The sequence below is a fragment of the Anguilla anguilla genome, chromosome 8 (genome assembly GCF_013347855.1).
Source record: "Anguilla anguilla isolate fAngAng1 chromosome 8, fAngAng1.pri, whole genome shotgun sequence".
Taxonomy (NCBI): domain Eukaryota; kingdom Metazoa; phylum Chordata; class Actinopteri; order Anguilliformes; family Anguillidae; genus Anguilla; species Anguilla anguilla.
The window spans coordinates 15,887,676-15,908,113 of NC_049208.1; the positions used below are offsets into that span (position 1 = coordinate 15,887,676).

Below are 20,438 nucleotides of genomic sequence, written 5' to 3' on the forward strand. Positions count from 1 at the left end.
TTGTTCAAGCCTCATGCACTGCAATGTGTGTCTGTATTCGTTGCCTAGTGACAAAATAACATGGAGAAGAACAGTCAAAGACTGCGACTACTGGAATTCTGGCTTCAATAATAGCGGGGTGCAGTCTGCTGCATGCTGGCCCGCGCTTTGATGTTGTGTGTTGCAAAGGTTCCTGTAATTTCAAACATGTACAACTTCTGTGTGTCAGTCATGCAGACACATGCTATGTTTATAATATATAAACTGGATGTGTTAATTTTGGTATTTCTGAATTGCATGATCCAGACGCGCATTTTTTTATCTGCTTTCAGGTATAACGCAAGATACATTATTTCACATTAAATGCGTTTGTGTCGTGTTTGTATGGTGGAAGCTAGCTGTGACTTTTGGGTAAGAGTCGTACAGTGCTCTATTGAACATTAGCTACAATAAAAAATCTGCCCCAACCACAAACCTTTCTTAAAAATAAATAAATAAAAATTAGTCCTTATTTATAATTGAAACAAACGAGCAAGTCGGAGTGGTTTGTGGATAAAGGCCGTGTGACACAGTGACATGACTGTAGGCCAATATTTTATGTAGCTCTGTATCATGATAACTTCTTTAATCAAAATCAAAATCAAAATTGTAGGCTATAAGATAAAAACTTGGATTTTATCTGAATGGAAAACGAAGCCTTAATCCAATAACCTACATTCGAAATATCTTTCACAAGATGCTATATTTGGCGTTTGTATAATAGTTTGTGCCATTCTTGTGCGATGAACGGTGATTTAACATGTATTGCACAGTTAAGCTTAGGCATTGTAAAACATGACGGCACGCATTTATCCATTCTTTAGAAAATACTTGGAGACAAGTTTCTGCTTGTGATATTAATAGCCATTATCAAATGCCTCATTAACTATAAAACATATAACATCGATGTCAATTTTGGACACAACAATGTTACTTCACAAGAAATTTTATTTTCAGTGCAGCAATGTCTTTTCGGGAAAATGCAAAAAAAAAAAAAAAAAAAAAGGAGGGCCTAATTTTTTTAGTCTGTTCTAAATGTAATTACCAGTTAAATTGTAAGTACCCTATTCCTGTGTTTTTCCCTTTATAGAGTCCAATCCGGAGAAAGACGAAATTCGAGAAGACACTGCGTATATTTGATATTATTAGGTCTACACTTTCGGCCAGTGGGCGAATATTGCAAAAGGTAGCGCTGTTGTTTCAGGGATTCGTGCCAGCATTCCCAGGTTATTCAAAGGTCGCAGAGCTCGGCGGTTTCCCGTTCTGTCCGCACGAGTCACAAAGCGACTACACTGTCCCATTTGTTTCTTCGGGACAGCGTGCCATATCCCAACGAGATGCAGTCGCCGGGATATGCTGCAGATTGAAATTTGCCAATACACCTAGGATTCTGTAAGAAATAAGAGCCTATGTGCTAATGAAATCACGTGACCTTTTGTCGCTGTCTGCTGCTTGGATATGAAACCCGACTTTCGTCGTCGGCGTAAAACTCGGACGCGGTTTGACAGAACTCCAAAGGAATGAGTATACAAACTCGATGCGTGCCAAATTCGCAGGAGACAGCCAATGTGAATAACATTTGATAAATTAGAATCATACTCTTTTGATAAATAAGTACCATCAATTTGTAAAAGAACAATAAAAATACACAACGTATGAGACTTGCTATGGAAAGCAGTAGGCCTATAGGCCTAATCAACGGATAATTTCTTGGTTAAGTTAATCTTTTTTTTAAATGGTCTCTTTGATACCTCAGTATTCCAATGAGGAATTCCAGCGCGCCCTCTCTATGAAAAGTCATTTGACATTTAACTTAAATGGAAAATTGGGGAGTTTAAAGTTGTTTGAAGAAAAGGAGAACAGGGTGGGTTAGCGTTTTCTCAAAGACAACACCTATAGGGAATTAAACTCGCAGTTTGACCGTCAGAAACAGCGTGCGTCTCTATGTGCAGTCTAATTGGAAACAGATGGTGCTTTGAGGTTGGGCCTGGAACTGAAGCTGAGCGAAAAACAGCAGTTTCGACCGCGCCGTTTTCCACGCCATGCAGGTGCACAGTCCACAATCTACCGTTCAATCATGTCGCTTTGTCGTTTGCTCTTGACTTTGAGACACGAATTTATATTTATCATGCAGTGGTTTTTATTTATTTCCATTAAAGCAGGATGGACTTCGACAGGGACGCTGTTTCGTAATTAGCCAGACGGGAAATAAAGTTCTGACTGAATAGCCATGTGGGTAAAACTAGGGGTAGGCCTAGTGTCGCGTTTTTCAAACAGGTGAATTAGGACGTATTACTTTATTTGGAGTTATAGCCTGTATTTGTTTGAAATCATGACGTCTACACGTATGTGAAACAACACATTGGATAAATGTTTAATCTACCATCAGATACAATATCTAAACTAAGCTCACGGTGTAAATTTGGTCTAACTGCCTTGCGCAGTCTTTAAATTTGGTTTTAAGCAAACATTTAAATTTTACTATTCTTACAAAAAATGCCTCGTCGTGATCTTCAATTATAAGTGAATTCGTGTACAAATCATGACTACTTAAATTTTCTAATCCACAAAGGTCAACTTTAATAAATCAAACTCAAAATAAAAATAAAATAAATTGTACAAAAAATAAATAAAAACTAAAAGATATTTTTAATGCCACATCCCTGCTTATGGCATTTTGTCTGTAGGCTTATTATATATGACTAGGAGTGAAGCAACCGTTTAAAGAACAAATAACACCTTATTAAATAATGCAAAATACGAAAAGGACTCTGTGTATTTTTTTATTATTATTAATTCAGGAAACCTCCAGGTTTTGCCCAGGGTGAGAGAGATGTCATGTAGAAGTAAAGACGTGGCAGGGATGTAGAGTATCATAATAGGTTGAGCTTAAATTTAAATTGGGGACAGTTTTGAGGTGTAATTATTTCTCCTCCCAAACCTGTTTCTGAAGACGGGTCTTGACCTACTACTTGACCTTGTTTTGCTTAATATATGCATGCTCATTGCCAGAATAATGTAAACAAAGCTGTTTAAAGTTTCGATTCATATCTTAATTAATTAATTTTGTTTTTATTTATTGTTTTTTTTTTTTTTGTTTTGTTTTGAACTAACCATTTAGAAAATAACATTAGGCTATGTAAAATGCCTGCACGACAGAAATGTAGGCCTATTGTCTGCGCGCCAATTCTTCCAACTACAACTTTCGTTATTATCCTCGTAATTAATTGTACATACTGGATTATTTATAGACAGAGAAAACGAAAAAACTAAAGGATGAGAGATCCCTAAAACTGAAAAGAAGTCGACTACATATTTGATTACACTATTGTGTGTGTGTGCGTGCGTGTGTGTGTCTGTTTGTCTGTCTGTCTGTGTGGTTAAGGGTTGCCGGAATTCCATGTCAGAAGAATAAAGAGTTTAATGAAACCTATATCAGCATTAGAGTATCAGAGTGTCAGTAAATGAAGAACATTTTTTAACGACGGGATTGTTATCCGAGTAACTATAGATGAATTAAGAATATGTTAAGTGAATGCAAAGGCACATCAAGTTATATAATCCGGTTATTTGCCAGCCCCGGTTCCACCATTAAAGAAAATAAATCGCCTACTGTGTTCGGAATCTTAAAAAATAAAATGCACTGTCTGTTAACCTTTTGTCCCTGTCAAGAGTAGCACATAATATATACTTGTGCATAAAACGTTAATGGTCACGCGTTATGCGCTTGCGTTTAGACGGTAATGTATGCTATTCAAATTAATTGGTCCAAAAGCTAAACTAAACTAAACTGTTATTTTGGATTTCATAAAAGATCTGTCATAATTAAAAAATATTGTGTGAATTTGTGTAACACATTGGAGTAATAATATAAATTTTAAGTCCATAAAAAGTTTAGAAAGGATGCAATTCACAGTTAATTTAATGACTGCTTTTGATTAATATTCACTAATCAAGATGAATTAAGATAGGCGTATTGCTGACTCCACGTCGTGCCTTTGTCTTTTTAATTTAAGATGTGGATGCGATTATATTCTTTTAAAAACACACGCAAACAACAATGCTAATATAGAAATTTAAAAGCGAATAATACTGTATGAATAAAATATATGTGTAAATTAAACTGCCCTTTGTATTGGTGAAATGTAGATTTTAAAATCAAATGTAAAATGTAGCCTAGAGCCTACATCAAGTACGTGCTAACTTTGTAAACATGCCAGGTTGCATCTAATATATATTTTTGGGTCAAGGCAGGGAAGTTGTTGATTGACAGATCAGTTTGATAAACTCTGACCTTTCAGTTTTTTCATCTTATTTAAAATTTGAACATCTTAGTTGTCGTTTATCTCTTTCGATTGAAATTAATGACTTCGGTCCATATTTGAAATAGTTATCAATTGACTTGAATCATATGTCATCGGGGCCAGTAAACTGGGACTTGAAGCGTCTTGATTAAGTAGGTATTGTGCACGGCACTGGCTGCATGCGTCTATTTGTTTTTCATATGAGAAAAACTTTAATGTTGGATCGTGCTTAAATAATCAACTGGAAGATAATCAACACCCCCCCCCCCCCCCCCCCAAACATCCTTTTACCATCACACAACATGTAATTATAAGCCTACACTACATTTTTGCTCCACACATAACCCTATCTGATTCTCCTTACTGTGACTAAGACCATCGACTGATTTGGCTAGTATGACATTTCATTATGAATAATTACAAACAAGACGCTCATTAATTATCTGATGTATATAAAGGACGCAAATACACTCGTGCACACTGGTGAGCTAGTGGTGCTGGCTATGTTGCCATAGAGCGCGCAATATATGTGCCTATGCATCAAGATGCATAATAAACTATGGCAAACAACATGGTTCATTTTAGTATAAATTGATGCGATACGCTTCTACATGTATAATAATAATAATTATTATTGTTGTTGTTGTTGTTACTGTTATTGTTGTTGCTATTGTTTCTACTCGTAATAATTAAGAAGAAGAAAAAGAAGAAGAAGAAGAAGAAGAAATACTTACCCATCATCACTATAATACTCATCATAACTGAGAACATATATTTGAAAAGATATGTCGATATCGCGTTTTTTTCTTTCTTTCTTTTTAACAACGTAATGTCATTTTAATGCTTGGCCTTTTCCTCCCAATATGGTACGATTCTCGGCTTTTAAATAATGATGAAGACGTCTAAATTAAATTGTGGAACTGCATAAATTTGTGATAGTATGCTCTTGTTCCCCACGCCCTTGTATTCACATATTCCTTTGGATATTTATAGACTACAACCATGTAGAATTAGCCTATGAATTATTCCATTTAAATGTTCCATTTAATTAGGAGATCACTAATGACTGAAGGACACACAATTAACCCTAACGCTGTTGTGTTTGGAATAACACAGAAAACCGCTTCACCCATCAAAAAAAATTCACCCGGGTCTTTACGCTTCATAACTGATATATGTTCAAATGACTTGCTCACTCATGGTTTCTGTGAAATAAATAAACACATAAATAAATGTAAAAAATAAATAAATAAATAAAAATCTGCTATTTATGCAGGTACAAAACATTCCGCGAAATAACATTCCGAAATAATGTATTTTGGAGTAGACTGTGAGGTCTCATCACCTTTCTCCAGCAGTATGTTGATACTGCTTGTACCGGCTGACGTCCGCCCCGTTGACCCCCGTCTCATTCTCGGTCTTTTCAGTCTCAGGAAAAATGATTGCACGCTCTGATTGAATTTTATTCCTTCCTGACCTGGCCCACTCTTGAGAGTGTCATTAATCTTGGGCAAACACGTTTGTTTATTACTTGGGAAAGAATCTGATGGGTCTCTTATGAGTCTGATTGCGCTTCTTTGTGTGCGAAAGGGCCTTCGGGAAAGTGCATTCCATTGCGAAAATTCAGACGACTCAGCTGACTGTACGAATGCTAAATAGTCCAGCGAACTGAGGCAATTCATTTCAAATTTTGAACAATTCTTAATTGGTTGCTATTTTTTTATTGTGGCAGTTTACAGTAGGATTTTTGTAATAGTCTTTCTGCTTCTGTCTAAATTATAATGAGTATTAAAAACACTGAATGCCTGAGCATCAAAAACAGCATTTTCTTTGTCAATTACTAAGCGCGACGCAGAGGGGACATGAACACAATTTATCCTTTACCAGTGAATTAAGCTCAGATAGCTACTCTTGGTATAAATTAAACTGATTACTTTTTTCGGGGGCGAGGGTGTTGCGGGAGGAAAAGCACTTCGAAATTTGCTTAAATTTGTTAATGGTGAATCGATGTAAAATATTTTGAAATAAAATGCCCTCCTTTTTACAGTTATTTCTAAACGCGACGATGTGAGTTAAGAGACACATATGCTACTACCCCTGCATGTGTAGACGACTGCATGTCTACATTTTGGGGTGCGATGTAATCCTGCTTCTAGTTTTGCAGCAGGTAACCTTTTTTTTTTTTTTTAATGTTCACTTTAATAAAATTATAGGTCGACTATTATGCTTCTGGTAATATAATTCAGTCTCTTCACAATACTATTAACATAACAATTTTGTCATTTACATAATAAGCAAGCTCTAAATACTTAACCTTTTCCTATCAGCAACTATATTAATCATACCAATGAGAACCAGACCTTTATTATTACTACGACATGTTAAGAATTATAAACGCGCAGGCCGACGTACATAAGTATGCCATATTGCAAAAAAGATCTAAATTAAAACGTAGCCTCAATTGGGGGAAAAAATGCCCAAACTATGCAGTTTCTGCTCTTTGGAAATTACTATTTAGAGATTACATTTTTTTAATGAAAATTCTAATATAGGCTAATATTATTTAACAAGCTACTTATTTTTAAAAGTAGTGACCTATTAGCGTATCGAATAGGGGTTAATCTGAAGGGTCCATATTTACCTATTATTTTGGTTTCGGTTTCCGGAGAACGTATTTGCCATCCAATTTGAATTTCTCACGTCATGCATATTAAATAACTGTTCAGACTACACTGTACTTCACAAAGACAGGAAACCTGCAACAGTTGATTAAAACTGCAATGATGTTAAAATATGTTGCTTTTAAATCAGGAGCTACGTTATAAGGGGTAACAACAAAGCACAGCTGTATAAAATCCAGGCGAGAAAAATCCGTGCCCAGCCTGTATGTACAACTTGTAGGCTGTATATAATATAGCCTACAAGTTATTTTTGTTACCACTAAAGTCGTGCATCAAATACATCGTTGGTGCACTAAAGCATTGCAACAGATGTGGTAAAATATAATGTCGGTCAATTGCAATTGCACTTGACAACAGAAGAAATATGTCCTTCCATTTGTCCAGTTAAAGAACAGATGTCAAAAAGAGGCCAAGATGCAAGTCGCTCTGGAGATTGGTTTTTGGCAGAATTTGCAGGGTTGTTGTCGCTTTGTGCTTGGGTTCCAAACCAGACCGAGCAAAGGAATGACAACTTAGCCTATAGGTGTGCGTTTTAAGTAATCAGTGTTTGCCTATCTGAATCATGTGTTTGCTTTTACAAGCTTTTGTCATTTATAGCGCAGACTTCAACAAGCCACAATATTTTAGAATAGTTTAAATAATTGCATTATTATTATTATTATTATTATTATTACGTAGCTGTGTGTATTTTGTGTGCGCCTCACCTGTATATGCGTGGATGCGCAACATTTACTTATTTATATTATCTTCGAAATAGATTCTTACTATCCGCTGAGGTACCTCTTCTCATACAGTGGCATGAACTACGGAAGGGAGTGTGCCTACGAACACACGCAGGCATTCAGAGGCACATTTAAACAGACGAAGGAACAGTTAAAATGTCAAGGAGGCCTCGGGTCAAGACGATGACAGACTGGGCATTTCTGAGAGGCATGGAAAACATAGATACGAAACGCAGAATGCCCCATACAGCAGTGCAAACAAGACCACCTTAAATGACTGTCTATTTGCAAAACAGAAAACAAGTAAATGAGTTATGTGAACTTATTTGACATTGCAGTAAACGCGCCACCAGTTCGTTCAATTTCTGAAGAAATAGCCCTCCATTCCAAGCCAAGTACACTTTGTGCTGAGGTTGGCTTCTTACAGTGAGACTAAGGGGAAGCCGACTATAAAGAAATAAAAAAATAAATAAATAAATAAAAATTAAGTTACCTGTATACGAAAAACATAACGATAACAATTTCACAATTTAAGTTGTAACTACTATAAGAAAAACTAAATATTAATATTAATTGAAGGAATTAACCTATTGTGTAGGTAGTATGAAAGTACATTTAATTTTCTATGGTTCGCTTTAGCTAAAATGCTTGGTTTGCTGGATTAGGTCGTCTCACATAGAATTATAATCCCCACGGTACTTCAGATATTTAAGGTTAAATAAAATCTAAGGGTTAACAACTATGCATGTGTAGCAAACGTGACATTAGCCACGTATGTTACCCGCATTTGGAAATACTCATTAAAGTTAAACACCGTTTCTATTTATGGTTTCAAATTACAATAAAACCGACTGCCAAAGGTTTGCATAAGCCTTGCTCATCCTTGTTAAGAGCATTTGCCAAATAAATGATGACTTATTAAAATATGTTGGTCGTGGGAAAAAAAAAGAAACATGTTTAATGTGAAAGCAAGCGGTCGCCATTCACAGACAGAAATGAGGTGTCACTTGTCGTTGTTTTCATTGTTTTATACAGGCCGTAGCCTAAACGGTAGACTATATATTATATATATACCACACAGGCTACAACCTGCAGTCTACTTGCCTAAAGAGATTGTTAAAAGTATTATTTGTGCCAGATATCTATAGCAGTAGCCTCCTAAAAATAAGTAGTTCTAGTAGAAAAGAAAGCACCGAAACGCTTTGCGCAAAAGAAATGTAGGCCACGAATGAAACACGATTTAAGTTTTTTGAGTTGAATACTAGCTGGGCCAGGGATTCAAATATGCACACGACTAAAGCCTAAGGGGTTTATACGTTTCATTTATTACCTACAAATGTTCGATCAGTAAGCCAGGCAACCAAAATAAGGCTTTTATGATAAATATTCTCAATTTTACGCTCGTAATTTTTCCAACTGCCACAACACATATCATGCACGTTGACAATAATCTAAAAAATCAGGCGTAGTTTTAACTGAAATAAAATGGGAATTTATTAAACAAACAATGCAATGCCTTCAGAATATTTTCAACAAAAGGAGAAGATTGATACGGCGATATACAGGTTCCATTTTTTATAGTGGAACATTTCTGAACACTTTAGGAAGTTCAATTTAAAAACACTTTGTTGGTGTTTGGTCCTCAGTATCCAACTTCATATTTGGAAATAAATTACTATATGCAATTTACATTTAATAGAGAGTCCGTGAAAGATTGATATATGGTTTTAACATCATTTTTTTTAAAACATCAAGATGAAACTTACGTGTTATCTGGATCAACACTGCCCTTAAAAACCAAGATTAGGTTTTCTGTCTCTCGGTAGGATTTCAAGTCCATTTATGGGGCAATAGACGACAAAAAATCTTTGGGCTTATTTAATTTTTAAATGTAACAAAAATTATTCACAGATGACATTGTTTTGGTCAGAATTTGCTGCAGTCATAAACAAAAGCCCCGGATGTGCGGTAAATGGATTGGCTCGAGGGAAAGGACATTTGACAACTGTTATTCCCGTTCACAGGAGAATTATTCAAGCCAATTCGCTGGGATTCAAACATTTCTCGGACGGAGTGAAAGTTCTGTTGCTGCGCGGGGTATGCGCCACCAAGATGGCTTAGATCACCAGTTTGGTTTAGGTACCAAGAAGCAAGCCGTCCCTGATGAGGGTGGTGACCGTCCTGGCCGGAACTTAGATTGCCGTGGTTCAGTGAAGAAGTTGTGGTAGTGATGGAGTAATCGGGCAACGTTTCGTCAACTGTGGTAGTCGGTCCCAGGTGACCAGATCGATCCCCAGCATACAAACTCATGGCTTGCATATTACAATGGTACGTCGCGTTCGAGCTCGTGGAAATGGCATTTTGGTTACAGGGCGAGCTGTAGACGGAAGTTTGGTTTGCATAGTTAAGCGACAAAGAAGGGGTTATACCTGTCCTGGAAGACGGCACGAGTGTGGAACTTAGCTCCGTCGCAACCTGGGGGGACCCCCGAAGCGATGTCATAATGTTGTCCACACTGAATCCTTGAGCAGAGGCTTGGCCGTGGTGGTGATGCTCGGAGCTCTCCAGATTTATGGATCGGTTAGACGGGATACTATGTGGACTTCCAGTGGACATGCTGCTGCTGCTGCTGTCCGGACTCTCAATTTTTGGCACAGCGCTCAGGGTAGGCGAAACGGCCTGCGGAGGAGTCGCAGTCCCGTTCTCGGTCTTTATGTCCTGAATCCTGACCGGCTGTGAGCCCTGCGTGAGCTGCTCCTGTTCCCGACCAGGCTGCCTCGTGGACGGCGTCTCCTTAGTAGTTCTTTCCTCCTTCTCTTTAAGGGCGTCCTTCTTTTTGAACCGCCGCCTCCTTCTCAAAAAGCTGCCGTTCTCAAACATATTGTACGAGTCCGGGTCCAGAGTCCAGTAGCTGCCCTTGCCGGGCTTCTTGTCATCCCGGGGAACCTTGACGAAACACTCGTTGAGGGATAAGTTGTGCCTGATGCTGTTTTGCCAGCCCTGTTTATTATCTCGGTAAAAGGGAAACCGTTCCATGATGAACTGATAAATCCCGTTGAGGGTCACCTTCTTGTCTGGCGAGTTTTGGATAGCCATGGTGATTAGAGCGATGTAACTGTATGGTGGCTTCACCATATCTTTCGGCTGAGGCTGCGGATTGTACGGCCCGTACGCTCGAGCCATGCTGGAGGGGTACTGGTCGTGGGGTGCATGCGTGTACATGCTCATTGGTGCCGGCATCCCAGCGTACCCTCCACCAGCGGTTCTGTAGTAACTCTGGTCGCTACTTATATAGGGCACGACGCCCAGCGAGTTCGGGCTGGAGACGGAATAGCGCGCCTGCATTTCGCCCATCCACAGCTCCAAGCTCTCCCTGGCAAGCGAACTTTCCCAAGTCTGTAGCGTTATAACTCCACTTTTCTCCAAAGGTTTAATTTTACATTCAAACCACGGCTCCGGTTCTGACACTGAAACCAAAACTGGAAGGAAAGATAGTCTTAGGTCTCAGATTTGAGCGACTGCCGCCTCATTCAGCAGGAACAGCGTAGAAAAACTTCTGAACTTGGACCATCCGTCACGAGAGAGGACTCTTTTCACGCAGTTAAACTTTTTCCTTTTTGCTACTTGGAAAGCTCCTCCCAAAACGCATTCTGGCATCCAATCAGAGACCGTCGTCTGGAGAAGCTGCAGCTATGCCTTTTCACTTCTGGCCACACACACTTCAGCGGGGGAAAAAAAGTTTAGAAGAGGTGTAGCCAACTCCCTGCCCATTTCAGCAAGCTAACAGATGACTAAAAGAGGAGCACGGTCCAGCGTATAGAAACAGATCATGAATAAGAACGTATAAGCAATTTTTGTTTTTAATTAGGCCAAATACACGACTATGATAGTCGATAATCAATGCATGTCTGTAAGCGCTGCTCTTAGTAACCTACGGCCTATTTTATAGTAGCCTATTTAAGCCTATGATAAAAACTGGAATTATTCAAACAATTAAAAAGGTTGAATTTAAAATAAATGAGTATCGTCCAAAAATGTAATAGGCCTATTGATTGACTGTGAAATCGACATATTTAGCCCAAATATTGTAATGATCGGGAAACTGAATGCTTAGTTTAGTTTGGGTAAAAATAATATAAACTTTGTTCATAAATAAAAGTGTGGAATGATAAGATTTGATAGTTATAGCACTTTTTAATACGAAATAAAGTGAACGTGGGATAATAAAGCGTGTGTTTACTTCCTGCAGTTTGGATCCGTAATTAAGGGTTTATTAATATTAGCCGTTACTTAAAGGTTCCAATCAACGCCTGGTGGGATCAAAGCACCCAGCGGGTCTCTCACCTCCGAAACCAGGGAGGAGTAAACAACTTAATTAGTGCAAAATTAAACTAATTTTCAACGAAAAGGAGACTAAGCGTGAGAAACTGCATGGGTGTTCGAATGAGATTTAGCTACGTTAAAAACCAAACGGACGCCACCGACACCTGACAAGGCATTATTTGTGAAGGCGTAAATGCACATAAAATGCAAGTTAGCTACCTTTTGCACAATTAGACGGCGGTCGTGGACTTTGCATCAGTTAGGCTAGCCTAATTCATATGCCCTATTTAAAATCAATAGGGTAAATATATAAAGCATATTAATAAATGTAATAGCTACTGCCTATAGGCTAAAATAGATCATATCAAATAACCATATATCAAATGTAGCTGAATCTGCAACTCAGATTGAGAAAGTTGTGCACAATATAAACGGATTTAAAGGTCTTATTTCCTAAAATGTGAAATACACTTCATTTCATTTTTATTTTTATTTTCAAAAGCATAGCGTTAAACAATCCCACATCGTTATTTTCTGAAAATATTATTTTTACAGTATAGCCTATTGCAACACAAGTCAATATATTTCGTGAACAGTCGGCTAGAATGTTAAATAGATAAGAATGATCAGGGCTTCGAGAAAATTAAGCAGAATAGCACAAACAAGAATTTTTAACGGGGTCGATGGGGCGCAGAGACATTTTACAAGGATGTTGTATAATTTACAGCTGAAGATCATACTAATTTATGAGAGCGCACTGTTAATTTGGTTTGACAGTCGGAGAGTGGAGTCTGGACAATGCAATTCATCTCTGAATGACGGTGCGGAATGGTGACCTGGCATTAATATCTTTACAATCCCCAACAGATCGACCTAATTAAGAGGCCGTGGACCCTAGTTGTCCTTCGCGGGTTTCCCCTTTCGGGGACCCAGGCGTGAACTTTCCCTCTGCCCCCGGGCTGTTTACACAATTCAGAACTCCACTTTTACTTGACCTTACGCCTTTGCCATAGTTTACCAGTTCATCGCAATTAATGGTGTTACCGTTATCGTTGTTGCCACGAGAATAATACTATAATAGCTATTATTAATAATAATAATAATAATAATAATAATAATATTATTATTATGCTCAGTGTAAAATAAATAATGATGTATTTAAGAATACATTTGCATTTCACAACTTTGGACTCCGTAAGCAGTGACGAGTTGATATTACACCTAACAATAAATACATTCTAATAAAATAAGTATTTGCTTTTGTCCCAACAAAATTCCAAATACCTTCCACTTTTTATTGAGCCTACGCCATGCAAAACGGTTACGTATCAATGCTTTACCACTTTCTGATTAGGTAAATTTGTGTACAGCGTACCCGACTATCATCTAGCCCACATCGATGCAGCGATTGAAGGTCTACGTAAAAACTCTTTAAAAAACCAAAAAACCTTGGATTTGATGTAGGCTTACGGTTTGTTTATTTTTTGGGGCCATTTCGTCACTTTGGTCAGCTTTCGTTACGTAATTCAAATAGCCTAGTAATTCAGGAATAGTCAGTAAATCACAACAAATTTGAGACCAAAAATGTAAATTGGTTGTGTGATGACACTCCTTATTGCCCAGCCAATTGATAATACTTGGTGCACTATCTTGTTTTTTTTTTAAGGGCTTCTTATTATAATTATTATTATTATTATTACCATTATTATTATTATTATTATTATTATTATTATTTCATTAAGACTAACGAATGATATTAACCGAAATAGACTATTGCATTCCGAAAACAAAAATTCTGAAAGAAAGCAAGCAAGAAATAAAGCAAGCATGCAATAAAGCGCGAAATAAGTTGCACACAACCTTGATATTCCCCGATGAGAAGCCTGTGCAGGCTACCGTTGTTTTGAGAGGACCGAAACAGTCGTCCACCTGCCAAGGAAGAAACTTTCCTCGTGAACTTAGCTCCCTCTCCTGGAGAGTTAAAGCAACAACAAAAAAAATAATCTCACATTTGAGGTATGGTGCAAAGTTGTGCATGGAACGTTATCAGAACACGCCCTCCTTGTCCACGCTCAGCGTTCCCGTTACTAATATTTCGAATAGGCCGTGTCGCGGCCTGCAGACATGTGGCACTAAACGTGGATGGTGGTCATCCTGAGTAATGCTAATGAAGTCTCAAACCGTTTGTCATTGTCATTGTCGTTGCTTGTCAAACCTCCAATATTTATCGACATTGCTCGTGAAATCCTTTTGTAACATGAGGTATCACATACCTACACACACCGATCAGCCTCAACATTAAAACCATCTGCATCTTTCTGCTTTTTCTGATTGTGTTGTGGCTTGTTGTGGCTGATCGGTGTATATAATCTAGAGGCTGCATTTATTTATTTTTGATAGGTCTATTGTTGGTCAAATGTTTGCTTGGTTTGAATGCCATTGGTTTGAAACGTTTGGATAACTGTTTTCACACTGAACATGTTCTTACTCTTAATTTCAATGACATTAAATTATATTAATAAAGAAATTTGGACTGCTTTTGGATATTCTTATTATTTTACTACTACTACTACAACTACTTCTACTACTGTTATTCCTTTTCTTGTTCTTATTTTTCCTGATGATTACATTATCAGAAATGCCTTTAATTCTCCCTATTGGTTAATATTCTCTTCAACAATTAACAGTTCAGATTTAATTTAATGTGTCATAAAAACATCTGTACAAAGCAGCCAATTACAGGGCACATAGATAACGTTTTTACTTAAGGATACGCACCTGATGCCATTTGAACCAATTTCCAATCTTTCTTATTATACATGTAAACCCTAAATAACTGTTTTCTGCCTCTGAAAGTTGCATGACTACAAAATTTGGACTCTTAAAAGACTTTTTTTTAAAAGCATAGCAAGATATGAAGCCATGCCTGCCCCGTTTCATTCTTAGCTGGCTAGCTATCCAACTACACTGCACTGCCAGATTCAAGTAGTTTGTTTACAATGAAACCACATAGGTTAGCTACCCAGTGCCAGATTCTCTTTCAGCTTCAGTGGATGGTTATGTAGCTGACTGGTTAACTAGCAAGCAAGCAACAGTTCAGACAGCATATCCTGCAAGGCATAAACTTAACAATAAAAAGGCATGTGTTAAAATATCAACGATCAAGTTGAATTAACAATTATTTTTCCAGAAGCCTCTGTACTGTAGTCATAGTCCCCTGTATGGGCTCAGGCTCAGGCAGCACTCGACCAGCTCTCAGTTCGCAGTTCTAGCTTGGTGAGCGGGCGTTCAGAGAGGCGCGTCCAGACGATCTGGCCGTCACAGCTTCGATTTGGCCTGGAGGAAGTGGATGACGGCATTCAGAGCCTCCTCCGAGTGCAGTCTTTCCTTCACCTGCTCGCACTCCCTGTCGTTAACACTGTGGAGCTTCTCCTTCTCCACGCTCCGGATGAGCCGTTTGGACAGGGCCAGTGACTGAGGGACAGGCAGGTGGACAAACGAACGGAAAGACAGAGGAGTGCATGAGACAAAGGGGAGAGCTGAGACACCTACGGCACCCCACCCCTCCAGATTTAATCACATTACTTCACATACAATCATCACAGCGCACAGGTCTGACATGGCGCTATGTTTGCAGTTATCCCATGGACCATTTCCAGAGTCCAATATCAACCTCAACTCCCCTGTTCTTCCTAGCCCCGTCCTCTCCATTTTGCAAGGGCCACGCAACTCTCCACACACAATTCCCCGATTAAAAGTAAAGGAAGTAAAAGAGAAGCTTCGCCTACGTCTCTGGGCAGCTGAGTGTAGGCTTTCAGCCTCTCCCACACCTCCGTCTGGAACGTGCTGTCAGGGAAGACCTCAGTCACCAGTCCCTGCTGGCAGGCCTCCGTCGCCGACAGCTTCTTACCAAAAAGCAGCATCTCGCTGGCCTGTGAGACAGACAGACAGACAGACAGATATATACCTAGGCGGGCATCCATTTGCAAATCACATTAGATTAATTTGGGAGATGCTCTTATCCAGAAGAACTTACAATATGAGAGCATAACGGCATTCCCCGAGTTACGTGAATAATAGTAGTACAAAAACGTGGTTAACTATATTCTATATTCTCAGACCAGCAAATGAAGAAACATCACTAAAGCACTAATGTGGGTTATGTATGCTAACCAAAAACCAAAATACAATTCCTCAATACATACAGATACCCTCCATATAAACAAGACATAAAAAAACAATAAAAGCCTCTCATAATACAAAACATAGGAGAGGACAGGGGTTGGGAAAGGAAAAGAGCCAAGATGTGGATCTGCAGTGTGCTTCATAAGATGGCCAATGATTTTGCAGTCCTGATGACCACAGGAAGATCACTCCACCACGAGGGGGCCAGTGATGTGAGAACACATTTTTTACACTGTGAAAGCAGAGGCAATTTGTAGCGTCACAAGATGTCCTCCTCAACACATCCACTGCAGGCTCTCTTATCCTCTACTGATGTTGAGGAGGAATGCAAACATTTTGACAAAATAGTCAGGGTAAAAAAAAAAGATGACTTGTTCAACAGTGTAATAACGGTGTTAAAGCTGAGCGAAGCAGCAGGGGGGAACGCTGGAGGTGACGGTGGTGGAGGACAGTTACATTACTCAGCTTAGGACAGGGCCTGGATCTTACCTTGGCTGGGCCCATGATTTTGGGAAAGAGGTAGGACGAGCACCCCTCCGGGCACAGTCCCAGTTTGACGAAAGGGGTATGGAAAGTCGCCTGTGGACATTTGAGGGCGAGGGGGACCATGGATAATAATACAGTCAGACCCAAAAACACTTTACACACTGCTGGACTGTTACAGACTTTTTACATTTCAGGTATTCAGTAGGTGTTATTCAGAGTGACATACACAAGCTTGTTATCTTTTTCATACAATCCTTTTCATACAGCTGGATATTTATACAGAAGCAATTCAGATTAACTACCTCACTAAAGGGTACAATGCCATCACTCCAGCTGGGAATTGAATCTACGAGCTGTGGTATAACCAGGAATTCATTTTGGGGATGGTGCTCTGAGGTGGGGGTTGGGAGGTGAAGTATTATACAGTAGATGACACATTGGAACCGGGATAAATTACTCTTCAGGGTAGGATCAACATATTAATTAATTATTTTGGCTTTAGTTCAACCATAAATTACATCTGCTAACTATGAGAGACTCGGGACGTAAACCAGCCAAAACCCTACATGATCTGAATCCCCCACTAAAGTAAGTTTGCTCACCCTTTCGGTTGCATAGACCATGTCAACTAGTCCGAGCACTGTGACAGCTGCTCCAACTGCTGGACCATTCACCACAGCAATCAGGGGCTTCGGGAAGTCAATGAACGCCCTCACAAAGTCCCTTTAAACAAAGAATCATGGGTAATGCAAATTAACCGCTCCTGAGGAGCCATCCACCACTGTCACACATCAGCAGCTTCTTGCTTCCCCCGTGAATCATTACCTAAACATGTGATCCTTGTCCTCCTCGACCGAATCCTCCACAGATTTGAAGTTGGCCAAGTCATTGCCACTACAGTAGTAGTCACCAGTACCTTAGGGTGCACAGCAAAAACAAATTAAATCAAAGACACAGCCAGCCACGTGTGCGTGTGTGTTCCTTTGGAGGCTACTGGGGGCGTAATCACAGATGACATTTAGAGTTCACTGCTTTCTCCCATGAAGAAGAGAATATAAAAATAGCAAATGACCACACGCCCGTTTTGTGACAAAATGAAAACGCAGAATAAATGGCTCATACCCCTTGAATATTTTTCTCCAAGTAAAATTACAGCAAGCCTCCTTCTTAGTCAAGCTCTTAGTCGCAAAGGTCAGCCGCCCTTCACTTTTAATCTTCAATATTGTGGCACCTTAAACTAAAAAACAGTAAACCAGTCAAATGGTCATGCAGACATAAAGGGAACGGTGCAGCAGCTTTACCGGTGAGCACAGCCATCACAGACTCGTCTTTGCCTGCAAGCTCCAGGGCCTTTACAATCTCATGGTACATCTAGAAGGGGAAGAGGAAACACAGAAGAAGAGAATAAAATGTATTTTTAGCAACTGCTGTTGGTATCTTTCACTGTTATAGAGATCAAAAGTAGTGTTTGGGGGCTGGCTGTAGAAATCCAATGACTATGGGTAGCTAATGTGCCCCGATTATTTTGCTATACGCCCTTTAAGTGGTTTCCCAGCTCAGCGTTACCTGCTTTATTTCGAACAATGTAACCTTAAATCTTCTACAATAATCAACGTTTCTAGTGTCTCACACACATTTCTGTCAGCATTTATGCAAAACAAATCAGTCAAACAAATGCAGATTGAGAATCTGGTCTGGTCCTCTTATGCTCTGCTGAAGCTCCTCATCCACAACCCAGCACCTGATCGCTGTCAAAACAGCCGAGCTGGGTGGAGTAGGCAGCTGCAGCGCGAGGGCAGCCTGGTCGTCTTACCACATTCGAGATGGCATTCTTCCTATGAGGCCGGTTGTAGCGGATGGTGGTGATGTTGCTCTCGGTGGTGACCAGTAGCGTCTCAAACAAGCCACCAGCATTCCCCGCAGACATTGCTGGATCGTGGGCGTGCTCTGCCTGTGAAGGGGTGGCTATTTTAGCCTGACATTTAACATCCTGACTCCACAAACCCTTGTTTATATTGAACATACATTTCATTACAGTTCTGAAAGCATTAGGGCTGCTCAATATTGATGCTCGGGAACAAGCTCTCAATTATTATGGTACACAACACCACCCTGTGGTTCAATTGTGGTCCTGACATTGTGCTTAAAGTAAGAAAATACAACGATACTTCAAATAACCTCAAGAGGCTGTGTGTGTGTGTGGTACCAGACTATCCTTTTAAAAATTACGTTCACTCTCATTTTTGTTGCCATTTCTGTGGCTCCCCATAGCGTACCTCAGGAGAAGATTCAGTCTCCATCTCCTTGCCTATCCATCGCTCAATCACAAATAATAACGCCGTAAGCAAACTGCTCTAGCAAACTACGATAAACAGAAAACAATGTAAACGTAAATGTTATTTTTATAACCCCTCCCCCCCATGTTAGACAACTCACGAGAAAAACCTTTCCACCCCTCAAACTTAACATGTAGGTTTGGCACTTTTTCATTTTCTCTGAATTCTTATGATAATGAATTCTTCATTATCTACCAAATGGTTAGTTAGTGGCCAGGTGTACACGCCGTCACCAATTAGGCTATTGATTCACCCTCCGTCTTTAGTTAACCAATGAATCTCTTTTTATGCAGTTATTCGCATTGCGCCACAACAAGCATAATGTGAACACGGGACTTTTATTCTTCATGGCATGCATAGCTATTCCAGATACAGTGTGGTTTAAGACGATAAATCCCTCTAAACACGAAAAGCACTTAATTAAGACAAAATAGCTTGTTAAAATTCTGGGATTGTAATGGTCGGAACTAAAACCAGATAGAGGGCAGCCAGGACCGAGTTTGAATACCACTGACCTAACGTTAGCTAGCTAGCTACTTATGGCTCTACGACAGCTAACTTTACTTTATTACAATTTCTTAAACGGGCATATAGGCTACCTATTTTTTACAGTCTCTGGCATATACTTATTAACGTGAGATTGCATCGTTGGCTAGTGGGTTGGTACCATTATAAAACGGCCAGTTAAGACAAATGTACTATAATCTTTTTTAGCTTGCCACTCTGTAGGTAGATTTGTATAGCAGCACTGCTAATAAACTAACTTAGCTTGCTACATTGCTAGCTGACTTAGCAAGGTAACGAAAAGATCTCACCGCCTAACGCCGTCAGTCTAGTGTAGTAAAATGAACTCACCAGATTAACGATATATAAAATAAATTATGACGTTAGATTCATTACAGAAGCATGATCAAGATAGATTAGCTGTCAGTGCTAACTCAACTTTCAGCTGCCTGAAATTCGCCATTCACTGGTAGTGCATTAACAGGGTTGCCAGACCAAGATGTAAACTACACTACAACTGTCGATCTACAAAGTCAAAACGGTTGCTTGCGTTCTGGACCTACAGCTTTCAGGAAGACTGCAGATGGGTACAGATTCTGGAGCAAAGCTGTTTATATACAGGTCTACAATCTAGCCTCAACTCGCAAGTAACGCAAATACAATATATGAAACAAAAAAGATTAACGTCGATTTGATCTTATAACAAAACTAATCAGGTTTGCACGGAAGCAAACATGCACAACAATTTCAGCACATGAACGAGTATGTTTATAACACGTTAATTTCTCAGTGCAAGTACACCCACTGCCCTATTTTTCACCTACGCGACAGAATGTCATGATAATTCCATTTGATTTCAACTTTAAAAAAGGCAAATCT

The 20,438-nt window shown here is 39.3% G+C and overlaps 2 protein-coding genes across 5 annotated transcripts; both read right to left on the reverse strand.

The window, feature by feature from the left end:
* Nucleotides 1-9,194: 9,194 nt before the first annotated feature.
* foxc1a (forkhead box C1a) lies at nucleotides 9,195-11,351 on the reverse strand. The gene has a single exon (XM_035428282.1). It carries the CDS (start codon nucleotides 11,077-11,079, stop codon nucleotides 9,652-9,654), a length of 1,428 nt encoding a protein of 475 aa, XP_035284173.1. The 5' UTR covers nucleotides 11,080-11,351; the 3' UTR covers nucleotides 9,195-9,651.
* A 3,377-nt stretch (nucleotides 11,352-14,728) lies between these two features.
* On the reverse strand, nucleotides 14,729-20,413 carry LOC118234187 (enoyl-CoA delta isomerase 2-like). 4 transcript variants are annotated; one of them, XM_035430604.1, is made up of 8 exons: nucleotides 20,384-20,413; nucleotides 18,533-18,670; nucleotides 18,021-18,090; nucleotides 17,545-17,635; nucleotides 17,322-17,442; nucleotides 16,723-16,812; nucleotides 15,837-15,980; nucleotides 14,729-15,522 (listed from the first exon to the last, which is right to left on the reverse strand). In XM_035430604.1, exons 1-8 carry the CDS (start codon nucleotides 20,396-20,398, stop codon nucleotides 15,367-15,369), a joined length of 825 nt encoding a protein of 274 aa, XP_035286495.1. In that variant the 5' UTR covers nucleotides 20,399-20,413; the 3' UTR covers nucleotides 14,729-15,366. The 4 variants fall into 4 exon arrangements, with proteins under 4 accessions (XP_035286495.1, XP_035286493.1, XP_035286496.1 ...); XM_035430602.1 differs by lacking the exon at nucleotides 20,384-20,413 and adding an exon at nucleotides 19,999-20,129; XM_035430605.1 differs by lacking the exon at nucleotides 20,384-20,413 and adding an exon at nucleotides 19,911-20,031.
* Nucleotides 20,414-20,438: the final 25 nt, after the last annotated feature.